The sequence below is a fragment of the Myotis brandtii genome, unplaced genomic scaffold (assembly GCF_000412655.1).
Source record: "Myotis brandtii unplaced genomic scaffold, ASM41265v1 scaffold143, whole genome shotgun sequence".
NCBI classification, from domain to species: domain Eukaryota; kingdom Metazoa; phylum Chordata; class Mammalia; order Chiroptera; family Vespertilionidae; genus Myotis; species Myotis brandtii.
The window spans coordinates 3,896,702-3,910,393 of NW_005355115.1; the positions used below are offsets into that span (position 1 = coordinate 3,896,702).

The following is a 13,692-nucleotide window of genomic DNA, read 5'->3' on the forward strand; positions in this document are numbered from 1 at the left end:
AGCTATTTTCGTCTGTCACTTTTGAAACTGTTGAAGAAAGTAAGGTAAGACCATTAATTCAACAAATTCTAACTTCTTGGGAGCAAAAGTATGAATACCTAACATTTAGTCTAATAAGAAGGGTTAGGTACAGGCAGGAGATGGTCATGATAAGGTCTTTTGTACTACAGATAGTTTAGGGCAAACAGTAGATATGTGTATTCATGGTGACTATAAATGTGACTCTATTATACTCTCACAGTTGTAAAAAAATGATTGAATTTGCCTCTGGAGGGAGGTATTTACATGATTATAAGTGGCATCTGTAAATTATATTGAAAGTGGCTCTGTGTTTGTTGAATATTTCTTCCCAGGCCCCCAGAACCCGGGCAGTGAGGAATGTGAGAAGACATGCTTGTTCCTCCATCATCAAGATATGTCGAGACTACCCTCAGCTCGTGTTGGTAAGCCACTGGATTTGCTAAGTAGTCAGTGAGACCTGTTGAGTTCGGTTATATTTTTTTTTGTAAATTCAGTTCTATTTATACTCACATAACTAGAAAACAAGGAACTATATCTTTGCTTAGGATAAGCATTTTTTAATTTTTTACTAGATGCCTGGTACACAAATTTGTGCACAGGTGGGGGCCAGCCCGCCCGCCCCAATCAGGGCCAATCAATTGGTGTGGGGCGGGGGGGGTGACTGGCCAGCCCTGCCCCCTGATCAAACTCCCAGTCAAGGGGACAGTTTGCATATTAGCCTTTTATTATATAGGATTTTTATTGATTTCAGAGAGGAAGGAAGGGGGAGAGAGAGATTGAAACATCAATGATGAGAATCATTGATCGGCTGCCTCCTGCACGGCCCCTACTGGAGACCAAGCCCGCAACTCAGGCATGTGCCCTTGACTGGAATCGAACCCGGGACCCTTCAGTCCCCAGATTGATGCTCTATCCACTGAGCCAAACCAGCCAGGGCAGGATAAGCATTCTTGAATAAGTGTCTTCTTCCTCTCCTACTTAGTAGTAGAGTTAAAAATGCAAACTATTCCCTCAGAATAAACAATTTTCCATATGGATGATACCAAGTTTTCCCCATCAGTGTACACCTCTTTACTGTGTGATGTTCTTACCTGCTACTGCCAGATGGTAGAAGCCAGATGTGAACCCCTTTCTTTTTTTTAACATATTTTTATTGATTTCAGAGAGGAAGGGAGGAGAAGGGAGAAAAGAAACATCAATGATGCAAGAGAATCATTGACTGGCTGCCTCCTGCACACCCCTACTGGGGATCAAGCCCAAAACCCAGGCCTGTGCCCTGACCAGGAATCAAATGGTGACCCCTGGTTCATAGGTCAACACAACCACAGCCACACCGGCTGGGTGAACCCAATCATTTTTTTGGAGGGTTTTAAGAAGAAATGTATTACTATTTCAAATTACAAAATAACCAGAAATTTCTTCTCTGAACACAAAGCAGTGTGTGTGTGTGTGTGTGTGTGTGTGTGTGTGTATGTATGTGTGTGTGTGTGTGTGTGTGTTTGTGTGTGTGTAAATAAAACAAGCTGGTCTTTGCGAAGATATTGTAAAAGTGATGTAGAAAAAAGACAGATTGTTTTCACAATTGCAGTATGGGAAATTGCAAGTACCCCAATACTCAAGACAATCACCTCTGCCTAAATTGCCTTGCTTGTCCAGGCAAAAGAGCATTATAGCTAAATTACTAAGGACAGTCCTATAGGCTTGACCTTCCTGGGGATGCTTTGGTCCTCTTTCCACCTTCCTGAGTGACTCACCTCTCCCTGAAAATCAGACCTTCACCACCTCTAGTTTTTTGTTTTGTTTTGTTTTGTTTCTTTCTGATCTGCAGCCCAATTTTGACATGCTTTATAACCACGTAAAGCAACTCCTCTCCAATGAGCTACTCCTCACACAAATGGAAAAGTGTGCCCTCATGGAAGCCCTGGTTCTCATTAGCAACCAATTCAAGAACTATGAGCGTCAGAAGTTGTTCCTAGAGGAGCTGATGGCACCAGTGGCCAGCATCTGGCTTTCTGAAGACATGCACAGGTAGAGGAGACCCTTTGCCACTGACTATCACTGCACTCAAGCACCCATTCTACTTTAAGAGCTATGCCCGGTCATGGGGAGGTAAAGCCCAGCATAGGGAATGTAGTCAGTAATATTGTGCCAGTCGGGTACCAGACTTATGGGGGGAGCACTTTGTAATGAATATAAATGTCTAACCACTATGCTGCACACCTGAAAACTAATACAAACTAATATTGAATGTCAACTGTAATTGACGAGAGAGAGAGAGAGAGAGAGAGAGAGAGGGAGCGCTGTGTCTGGAGTGGGAGTGTAAGGATATCGAGATGTAATGACACAGTGATATAGGAAGGTCTCTAAAAGCAGCCTGTATTCTAATTGCTAAAAATATCCCCTTGCTAAACAGAGGTGTAGGGAGGGAAAAGAAATGAGTAAAAATGGATTATATGGACGTCTCGCTTTGGCAGCACATATACTAAAATTGGAACGATACAGAGAAGATTAGCATGGCCTCTGAAAAAAAAAAGAAAGAAAGAAAGTAAAGACCATCTTGCCCTGGCCGATGTAGCTTGGTTGGCTGGAGTGTAATCCCACGCACTGAAGGGTCGTGGTTTGATTCTTGGTCAGGGCATCGAGCCACAGTGACATCTGATATGTCTGCGTTGCAGCACCAGTACATGTAGAGAAGTGAGAACAGCCAGAAATGAGAACATAGTAGGAGCCACATAGCCACACAGAGTGCCCACATAGCATTTTCAAGCTTGTATTTTTTTTTTTTTCTAATAAGAGAAAGTTTACTTAGAAAGTTACAGAGGTAGTAGAGGTGAACCAGCTGGGCTCAGGTAACATGTTACAGAAGCAGGAGAAGGGCCCTTGGAGCTTAGAGAGAAAGGCAAAGATAATGGGCCTGGAGGGAAAGGGGCAGGTATGAGAGAGCACACGGGGAAAGAAGAGGGGAAGGTACCATCAAACTTGTATTCTTAAAAGTGTTGCTAATAACATTTAGAAGTGAGAAGAGAAGTTTAAACCTTCAAGTGAAAGCTGACAATGTGATTAAACTCCTCCCATTATAACAACTGTTCATAGCTTATTAGCTCTGTGGAAGAAACTGTCCTTGCTTAGTCATGGTACAGCTTGTCTTCCCCCCATCCTTCAGAGTGCTGTCAGATGTTGATGCATTTATTGCCTATGTGGGTGCAGATCGGAAAAGCTGTGACCCTGGCCTGGAGGATTCCTGTGGCTTAAACCGTGCACGAGTGAGTAACCTCCTCTGGGAATGGGAAGTTGAATTGACCATGGGTAGGAGTAGGGGTGTTGTCATTTATGTTTTTCCCATATCGGTTAGAAATCTGGGACTATTCACTTTCCTAAGCTGCTGTTTTCTTTTGTCTTGAATTCTTTCTTGTTTTTAAATGTTTTTAATGATTTTGTTGTTAATTCTCACCCAAGGATATTTTTCTTTTCTTTTTTTAAAAAAAAATATTTTTATTGATTTCAGAGAGGAAGAGAGAGAGATAGAAACATAATTGTGAGAGAGACACATTGATTGGTTGCCTCCTGCACATGCCTTGACCAGGACCAGGATTGAGCCTAAAACTGAGGTACATGACCTTGACCAGATTCAAACCCACGACCCTTCAGCACTCTATCCACTGAGCCAAACCAGCCAGGGCTGGTCTTGAATTCCTGAGTTAGTTTCCACAGCCGAGCAGATGGTCCTTCCTTCCTTCCTTTCTATTTTTAGTCACATATTATTTACTGGCAATACTTTTTTTAAAAATTTTTATTATTATTGATTTTAGAGAGAGAGGAAAGAAGAGAGAGAAAAACAGAAACATCGTTGTAAGAGAGAAACATTGATCTGTCTCCCACACGTGCCCTCACCGGGGCCTGAACCCACAACCTGGGTATGTGCCTGACCAGGAATCGAACCATGACCCTTCTGTGCATGGGATGACGCTCCAATCAACCGAGCTACACCGGCCAGGGCAAGATGGTCTTTTTTTTTTTTTTTAGGGGCCATGCTAATCTCTGTATTGTTCCAGTTTTAGTATATGTGCTGCTGAAGCGAGCACAAGATGGTCTTTTCTTTTAAGTCATTATTTTGGCTTTAAGGATCTCTAAATAGCTCTGAAGACTGAAGGTATAATGAAGAAGTAGGTCAGCAGGGTGAATCCTTCCTGCCATTGCTCTCTGGCATGTAAAGTCCTAAATGGGCTAACTTGCAAACCTGAGATTTTTCAGTTCTTTGCTACTCAAATAAGCATTGTTCTTGGCTCCATTAGGTCAAAAGTTGTATTAATTAACCTGGAAAATTGGTTGAGAGTACTGTGCGTGGGGATTAGGGCAAAAGCCGTCAAGGCTTAAGCTGAAGGGTGCTGGGTCAGTTCAAAAACAAGATGACATGTTGCCTGTCGAAACACTTTCTTTTGAAGCATGTCCAAGCCACCTTCTCATTGGGGTCCTGCGAGAGGATCTCAGCCTTGGAAGGGAGTTTCTAGAGCCTGCCACTGCACTTGACGATGGCAGTGGAAGGTCTTGACGTGAACAGAAGAGCCCTGGCCTGTTAGCTCAGTGGTTAGAGCGTCAGCCTGTGAACCGAAGCATCGTGGGTTCGATTTCCCAGTCAAGTGCATGTACTGAGGTTGCAGGTTCTCCAGCCCCAGTAGAGGCGCGTGCAGGCAACCGATCAATGTGTCTTTCTCATGTCGATGTTTCTCTCTCTCTTCCTCCTCCTCCCTCCCTTCCACTCTCTCTGGAAATCAATGGGAAAAATATTCTCGGGTAAGAATTAAAAAAAGGGAGACAGGGATGGTGGCAGGGGTTTTTCCTTCTCTCTGGTCTCTGTATCACCTTTGCCATAACCTTGCAAATATCTAATAGCACTTTTGTCTTTTCTTCCCCTTTTATGTTTACCTTTCATTTTTGTTTTTCTGTAGATGAGCTTTTGTGTGTATAGCATTCTGGGTGTTGTGAAACGAACTTGCTGGCCCACTGACCTTGAAGAGGCCAAAGCTGGAGGATTTGTAGTGGGTTATTCGCCCACTGGGAATCCAATCTTTCGTAACCCCTGCACAGAACAGATTCTGAAACTTCTTGACAATTTGCTTGCCCTTGTAAGGTGAGTCGGAATAATGTTTTTATGTATTTTATTTGTTGTTATTTTTTTACCTTAAGAATCTTAAAAAGTTGAACCTGTCTTATTTCTTCAGATCATGGTGGTAGTAAATGAGGCATTAGGACTCACTTCTTTCTAGTGGGGGGGGGGGGGGGGGGGGGGGCGGGGTCTTTTTTGTACTATGTGTGTATTTATGAGAGAGAGAGAGAAACATGATTTGTTGTTCCACCCATTTATGCATTCATTCGTTGATGGTTGTCATGTGCCCTGACCGGGGATTAAACTTGCAGCCTTGGTATATTGGGATGATGGCTCTAACCAACTGAGCTACCCAGGCAGCATGGCCTTTTTAAAAAAAAAAAAAAAATATGCCCTGACCTGTTTGGCGCAGTGGATAGAGCGTCTGCCTGCGGACTGAAGGGTCCCGGGTTCGATTCCGGTCAGGGGCATGTACCTTGGCTGCGGGCGCATCCCCAGTGCGGGGTGTGCAGGAGGCAGCTGATTGATGTTCCTCTCTCATCGATGTTTCTAACTCTCTATCCTTCTCCCTTTCTCTCTGTAAAAAATCAATAAAATATATTAAAAAAAAATAAAATAAAAAAAAAAAATAACATTAGTTTTGCCCTGGCCAGGCGGCTCAGTTTGTTAGAGCATCGTCCTGTACATCAAAAGGTTGCAGGTTCCATTCCCAGTCAGGGCACATATCTAGGTTGCAGATTTAGTCCCCAATTGGGGTACATACAGGAGGCAACTGATCCATGTTTCTCTCACTCTCCTTCCCTCCCTTCCCTTTCTTTCTTTCTTTCTTTCTCTCTCTCTCTCTCTCTCTCTCTCTCTCTCTCTCTCTCTCTCTCATCAATAAAAACATATCCTCAGGTGAGGATAAAAGAAATAATAATAACATTAGCTCACTTGCATTGTCTTACATTCCAAGTGAACACATGATGCTAATCCCAAAATGGCTTTTCTCAATTTCAACCTCCTCTGTGTTCTACTTTTTTATGCCTCATCCATACTTTTAAACTTGCTAGGTTTTATTTGCTCTAAATCAGGGGTCCTCAAACTTTTTAAACAGGGGGCCAGTTCACTGTCTCTCAGACCGTTGGAGGGCCGGGCTATAGTTTAAAAAAAAACTATGAACAAATTCCTATGCACACTGCACATATCTTATTTTGAAGTAAAAAAACAAAACGGGAACAAATACAATATTTGTATTTGCATGTGGCCCGCGGGCCGTAGTTTGAGGACCCCTGCTCTAAATTTTTGCCGCTAAAGAAATTGTTCATTGGGAGCAGGACAGTTGCTTTCTGTAGTGATGCTTCTCTGGGTGGTATTCAAATGAGCTAATCTGAATTTATCAGCAATGACTCTTGATAGCAAATGGACCAAACATCCAGTGGCTGATCATGCCAAAGGAAGGCATGATACATGTTCCACCTCCCTTTCCTAGGTGTTTAATTTTCAAAGCTAGGTCCTTAAACCAGCAGCATCAGCTTGTTTGAAATGCAGAATGGGGTCCCACCCCAGACATATTGAATCAGACTCTGTATTATAACAAGATTCCAAGGTGGTTCTTGTACACATTAAAGGTTCAGAATCGCCCTGGCCGGTGTGGCTCAGTTGGTTGAGTGTCATCCCATGCACCAAAAGGTCGCTGGTTCGATTCCCAGTCAGGGCGCATGCCTGGGAACTAGTGCAGGAGGCGGTCAGTGTTTTTTTTTCTTTCTCTCTCTCTCTCTCTCCCTCTCTCCCCCTCTCCACCCCCCCTTTCCTTTCTTCTCTAAAATATCAATAAAAACCTGATTTTTAAATAAAGGTTCAGAATCACTGTTATAAATTACATGAGCTAATCTATTCAAATGGAAGTAGGTCAAGTCTAGGCTTGTTAGTTACTTGATGTATGTTTGATGATTCAGAGATGCTCTCCACAGAGAAAGATAGACTTTGGATAGAATTCAGTTTTAATTAGCCAAAGCAAAATTCGATGCTTACATCTCAGTACTCCTGAGTTACAGGTTAGGGCTCTGTTACAATGCTTTTTGGCCTCTGATACAGGGTGTAAGAGTCGAGTCTCAACTGAGCAAAAGAAATTACTCATGTCTCAGGGACGCTCTGCTGGCAACAGACAGCTTAGACCATAAGCTTAAGAATCAAAGGTTTAAAGAGCTTGTTGACGACGGTTTAAAGAGGAGTGTCTGAAAGAGTTGTCACTGTGGATGTGTCTGTGGAAATAGGCAATGTTTTGTTCTGATTTTAAAAGGAGAAAAGAGATTTCCGTAAAGAAGTATGGCTTGCATATTGAGAGGGTAAAATAGCCAAGGAAAGGTTTGCTTCCATACTGATGTTTTTAAACCAAAAGGTTCTTCAGCTTAGAGAAATGTGGAAGTGATGAAGTCAGATGCGACAGACTCAAAGACCCAGCAGCCTTTTTAGGGCTGTGGCCAGAGTCCATGCGGTGAAAACCCACACCTGGAAACGGTTCATTCCTGGTTGGACGAGGAGGCCACAAGAACAGCATGCTTGTCATCTTGATGTTTTTCTAAGAGTTCAGTGCTTCTGGGAAGTCAGTCAAAAGGTATTTTGAAAATGTTGACTGTAATTAAGGAGCATTTAGGTTCCCTGAGTAGTGTGCAGCTGGAGCTATTAGAGTTTTGTCTTGTTTTTGTAGTAAATTTTATCTTGAAGTATAATATAAGGACAAAGTATATATATATAATTAAAGGGCACAAATTAAGAGTGCATGTAGGTGGATTTTCACAAGATACATACATATAATCAGCGCCCAGATCAAGAAACAACCTTATCCAACAACTTTTCAAATCATTACCTGCCTCTCAAGGGTACCCCTCATTCTGACGTTTAACGTTTTGCCTGGTTGTTTTAGCTTTAATAAATGGAGTCAGAGCATGCACTTCTTGTCGGGCTTCTCTTGCTCAATATTACGTTTGTGAGAGTCATCCGTGGTGTTGCACATTGTTGTGGTTTGTTCATTCTCATTTCTTGTGTGGTATTCCATTGTGTGAATATGTTGAATCTTATCCGTGTAGCATTGATGGACTTTGGGGTAGTTTCTAGTGTTTTCTTATTACAAACAATGCTGCTGTTAACATTCTTGTAAATATCTGTTGGTGTACATGTAATTTCTTTTGAGTTAGAAGTAGAACCCTCCATGTAAGAGTAGAATTCCTGTTCTATAAGGTATGCATATTTTCTGTTTACATCGATAGAACCAGATAGTTTTCTCAAGTGGTATATTAATTAATTTACAATTTGCATTTCCACCAGTTGGAGCTGGGAGTTTCAACTCCTTGTCAAATAGTCTGATAAGCAAAAAAGCGTCGTGGGTTTGATTCTGGTCAAGAGCACGCACGTACCTCAGTTGCAGGCTCAACCCCGGGCCCTGGTTGGGGTGTGTGCGGAGGCAAACAATTGATGTGTCTCTCTCACATCAATGTTTCTCTCTCTCTGCATCCCCCTCCCTACCACTCTCTTTAAAAACCAATGGAAAAAATATCCTCAGCCCTAACCGGTTTGGCTCAGTGGATAGAGCGTCGGCCTGCTGACTGAAGGGTCCCAGGTTCGATTCCGGTCAAGGGCATGTACCTTGGCTGAGGGCACATCCCCAGTAGGGGGTGTGCAGGAGGCAGCTGATTGATGTTTCTCTCTCATCGATGTTTCTAACTCTCTATCCCTCTCCCTTCCTCTCTGTAAAAAATCAATAAAATATATTTTTAAAAAATATCCTCAGGTGAGGATTAACAAAACAAACAAACAAAAAAAGGTGTTAGAGCTATGCTATCCACTATGTTAGCCACTAACTGTTGTAATTAGTTATTGAGCACTTGAAATGTGGCTAGTTTGAATTGAGATAAGCTGTAAGTATAAAGTACACACCACATTTTGAAAACTTATTGCAAAAAAAGAGTGTAAAATAGCTTGTTAATAATTTTTAATGTTAATATGTTGAAAATTTTTTATGCATTGGTTTAAATAAAATATTAATTTAACCTATTTCTTTTCACTTTTTAAGTTTGGCTGGTTAGAAAATTTGTAGTGTTTTACATTGTATTTGTGTTGGATGATGTTGTTTCTAGTGGGTTGGATAGAGGACAGATATGGGGAGCAGAACTCTCCAGTTCTCAAAAGGTACCTTGTCGTCATTATCTGTTTATAATAGCAGCTTTTCTGCTAGCTTGAAGTTTGTTACATTGTTTCTGTTTATCTTCTGTATGTTCTGCTGAAATCTTTATGTGTGTGAAGTCTTACTTAGCATAGAAATTATACTCTTGCTGGTGATACTAAAAATATAGGGGTTGGCAAAAGTAGGTTTACAGTTTTGAGAACTCGAAACAGTTTATTCTTGTCTTTTCTTTTTTTAATATATTTTTATTGATTTCAGAGAAGGAAAGGGGAGAGATAGAAACATCAATGATGAGAATCATTGATTAGCTGCCTCCTGCACACCCCTCACTGGGGATTGAGCCCACAACCCGGGCATGTGCCCGTGACCGGAATCAAACCCAGAACCCTTTAGTCCACAGGTCGATGCTCTAGCCACTGAGCCAAACCAGTTAGGGCTATTCTTATATTATTATTTATTAATTAGTGTATTATTTATTTGTATTACGACTGTAAACCTACTTTTGCCCACCCCTGTATTTCAAATAAGTACAGATTATCCAAAAGTTAAAACTTTTATTACCTACTTGTCCTTTTCTTTGCTAAGCAGTAACTAGTCCCTCTTAATGTGGAACCACAGAGCTCTAACTTGCCAGTGTGTCAGGAAAGGTGATAGTTCAGGAGCCTGAATATTACTAGGTGTTGTAGATGCCCCTGAACAAGTGACCTGGAGTCAGGGTATCAGCGAAGTATGTACTCTGAGTCCTCCTCTGCTTGTGCATTAGAGGTGCGGCCACTGTGTTGGTACCACCTCCTGAGGAGGAGGAGAATACAAGGAATACAAGATTCTGTTGTAGCTCCAGGGACATTTGACATGGGATGCACTAACCCTTCTGTTTTCTAAATTTTCTCTTGGGATCACACCACCCTTTAATCAAAGAATAAGAAACAGCCCATCAGCTTTCTGTCAAACTTAATTTCTTCAGGAAACTGATATTATCAGAGATCATTTTATAATATCAGACATCTTCCACATAAAACTCAATTCAGGAACTAAAAAGATGGCTCATTGCAGTTTTTAAAAGTAAATGGTGCCCTGGGTGATTTCTCTCAGTGATTAGAGAGTCAGCCCGCAGACCAAAGGGCATGTACCTCGGTTGCAGGTTCCACCTCCAGCCCGGTCGGGGCGCAAGCGGGAGGCAGCCAATCGATGTAAAAGAAGCATGTATCTCTCCACTTTACTTTGTATCCAACCCTAGAGATTTCTCTTGCTTTACTTTCTCATGTCAATGTTTTTCTCTCCCACCCCCACCCCCCACACCTTCTAAAAAAATCAATGGAAAAAATATACTCGGGTGAGGATTAAATAAATATGCTACAACATGGACAAACCTTAAGGACATTATGCTAAGTGAAATAAGCTCGTCATAAAAAAAGAAATAATTGTTGAAAGAAATTTCAAACCTAAAGAAAGGTTTAAAGAGTTTATTTGAGCCAAGGTTTTGGGGCCAGTCAGGGAAGCAAAATTTCAAAGGATTGAGATATAATGCTCCAAGGAGTAGCAATTTTGCAGTTTATTTTATACATTAGAACAGCGGTTCTCAACCTGTGGGTCGCGACCCCTTTGGGGGTCAAACGACCCTTTCACAGGGGTCGCCTAAGACCATCGGAAAACATATATAATTACATATTGTTTTTGTGATTAATCACTATGCTTTAATTATGTTCAATTTGTAACAATGAAATTGGTGGTCACCACAACATGAGGAACTGTATTAAAGGGTCGCGGCATTAGGAAGGTTGAGAACCACTGCATTAGAATCAAAGGAGAAGACATAAGGAAGATTACATGAAATCCATTGGTGGCAGGTTAAGAGCAGAGAAAGTAAAGCAAGAGAAATCTCTAGGGTTGGATACAAAGTAAAGTGGAGAGATACATGCTTCTTTACATTGATGGTGCAGGATACTTAACATTTAACATACATAGTTGACAGAGATATGCAGGTAAAAGATCATAATGAAGAATGTTGGGGTGGTCTGACCATACTGGGGTGTTTATCTTTGGAAGTTTGTAGAAGAGATCATTTTGACATTTTATGCATATTATTCTTGGACAAAAACAATGGACAGAACTTGCTCCAGGTAGAGATTAATCTATCATATATATAGGCCTTAAGACCTGACTTCTTTCCATTATAATCTGTTCAGTTAGGAATTTTTACATGATCAAAGCATCCTGTGTGTGGTTACTTTCAGTCATTGATCTTGTCAGGCTTGCCAAGTAGCTCCATTTTTGTTCACGTACTGTATGATTTCACTTGTATGAGCTACTTAACGTAGTCAGAATCATAAAAACAAAGTGTAATGATAGTTGCCAGGGGCTCAGGGAAGGGAGGAATGGGGAGTTTTTGCTTAATATGTATAGAGTTTGTTTTAGAAGATGAAAATACTTATGGGGATGGATGGTGGTGATGATTGCACAACAGTGTGAGTATATTTATACCACTTAAACTGGACACTTAAAAATAGTAAATTTTATGTTATATGATTTTACCACAAGAAAAGTAAAGCCTATTGCAAATGTTAGTGTAAGCAAGTCAGGCCACCGACTGGGAGAAGGTATTTGCAAACCAGGAGTTGCAAAGGACCAGTTTCCAGTAATTCTACCTGTTTAGAGAAACTGTCACATGTGTACACAGGGAGACCTCTTCAGAAAAGCTCATTGCTGGGCTCTTTGTATAAGCAAAAGAGTGGAGACAATTAATTAGCTTTTAGTAGGAAGACGGGGAAATAACCTGGAAGTAACTTATTACGTGACATTCTAAAATGTAGTTTACCGTAAGTGACTGTATTATCAAGTGTACATGGTTAGATCTTAAAAACAATGTTGAGGATTGTTTGTGTTTTTTTAATAAGCGTGGTCTAAATGTGCATCTTAAATATGTAACCTTGCTACTATCTGTTATATTTTGTAGCTTTCTGTATGTTTGAGATGTTTTATAATTAACTTTTAAAAGAAAAATAGGTAGTTATGCTCTTTGGCTGTAGATTGTTCAGTAGTACCATTGCTGTGGGCAAGAGGGGCTACTATAGATAGCAGTAGAGGGTCTATAGACCATGATGGCAGGTAGAGGGGCTATACCATAGATGTCAGGTTAGAGGGGCTACCAGTGGTAGGCAAACTGCGGCTCAGCAAACCGTGGCTCGCAAGCCACATGCGGCTCTTTGGCCCCTTGAGTGTGGCTCTTCCACAAAATACCGGCTCTTCCACAAAATACCGACTTCTGTGCATGGGCCACGAAGTTTCTATCGCACTGTACGTGCGCACCTGTACGTGGTATTTTGTGGAAGAGCCACACTCAAGGGGCCAAAGAGCCGCATGTGGCTCGCAAGCTGCGGTTTGCCAACGACAGGGCTATACCATAGATGGCAGGTAGAGGGACTATACCATAAATGGGGGGTAGAGGGCTATACCACAGATGGCAGGTAGAGGGCTACTGTAGATGACAGGTAGATCAGGTCCACAGTCATTCCTGCTTAGTCATACAAAGCCAGTATCTGCTCAGGTAAGTCATTTTGGTGGGGAACAGGCACACATTTTGGGAACTGGATGTTCCTCTAGGAGGCTGAAACAATTGTCAGAGCATTGTAGGGTCCATGTTCTTGGAATGGAGACAACATTTGAAAAATGGGAGCATATTACCATCACTCTGTGTTCCTCCCTGTGCGTCCACAATGCCTCTGACATTGCATCCTGTATCATTGGCAGTCAGAAGATGGAGTGCCAAGGCACAGCCTCAAGTTTTAAAGGAATTTGCTTCCTAGCCTCAGACTGTGATATTGCCTAGCTATCTCAGAATTTGGTTTTCATCTTGATTGCTTTGAGGTTGTGTACTATACAGCTGTACTTAATAGCTTCAAGTCTATTCTCTTTTCCAGGGAAGCATCTACATGTATATACTGTGTTTTCTCCCCCTGCCAGGAGTAGTGGTGACAGGGAGATTTGTCTATGTGGAAGTGTAGTGTCACTGAATTACAAGGTGAAACCCACTCTTGCCTTCTGCAACAGACTAGGAAAAGTTCATATAGCATCCTTTTTTTCTTTTAGAACTCACAATACTTTATATGCACCAGAAATGCTAGCCAAAATGGTAGAGCCTTTCACAAAGGCTCTGGATATGCTTGAAGTGGAAAAATCTGCTATTTTAGGTAAGACATCTAGCCTTTTTTTTTTTTTCTTGAAGTTCACCTTATCTCTAATGGGCTCCTCAAGCAGCCTCAGTGTGCCTTGTGTCTCCTTCTGGTCATGGCACTACCTTGACCACCCGTTTGTTCAGAAATGCATGTATGGAGTTCCCACAGGCATTTACGTCATTGTCTAAGCATACAGAGAAAGTCTTCAGAGGCAGCTTCCCCCCCCCCCCCCC

General features: G+C 41.7%; 1 protein-coding gene across 4 annotated transcripts in view; it reads left to right on the plus strand.

Annotated features, from left to right (window-relative positions):
• XPO5 (exportin 5) overlaps window positions 1-13,692 on the plus strand; it is a 50,031-nt gene that overhangs the window by 25,901 nt on the left and 10,438 nt on the right. For all 4 annotated transcript variants that reach the window (XR_001361062.1, XM_005860973.2, XM_014535376.1 and 1 more), the window contains 6 exons: window positions 3-44; window positions 354-443; window positions 1,850-2,049; window positions 3,185-3,284; window positions 4,968-5,149; window positions 13,374-13,474. Coding sequence is in view for 3 of the 4 variants with exons in the window: in XM_005860973.2 (XP_005861035.1) it covers window positions 3-44; window positions 354-443; window positions 1,850-2,049; window positions 3,185-3,284; window positions 4,968-5,149; window positions 13,374-13,474 (715 nt within the window). In the remaining variant the exon portion in view is untranslated. The remainder of the gene's footprint in view (window positions 1-2; window positions 45-353; window positions 444-1,849; window positions 2,050-3,184; window positions 3,285-4,967; window positions 5,150-13,373; window positions 13,475-13,692) is intronic.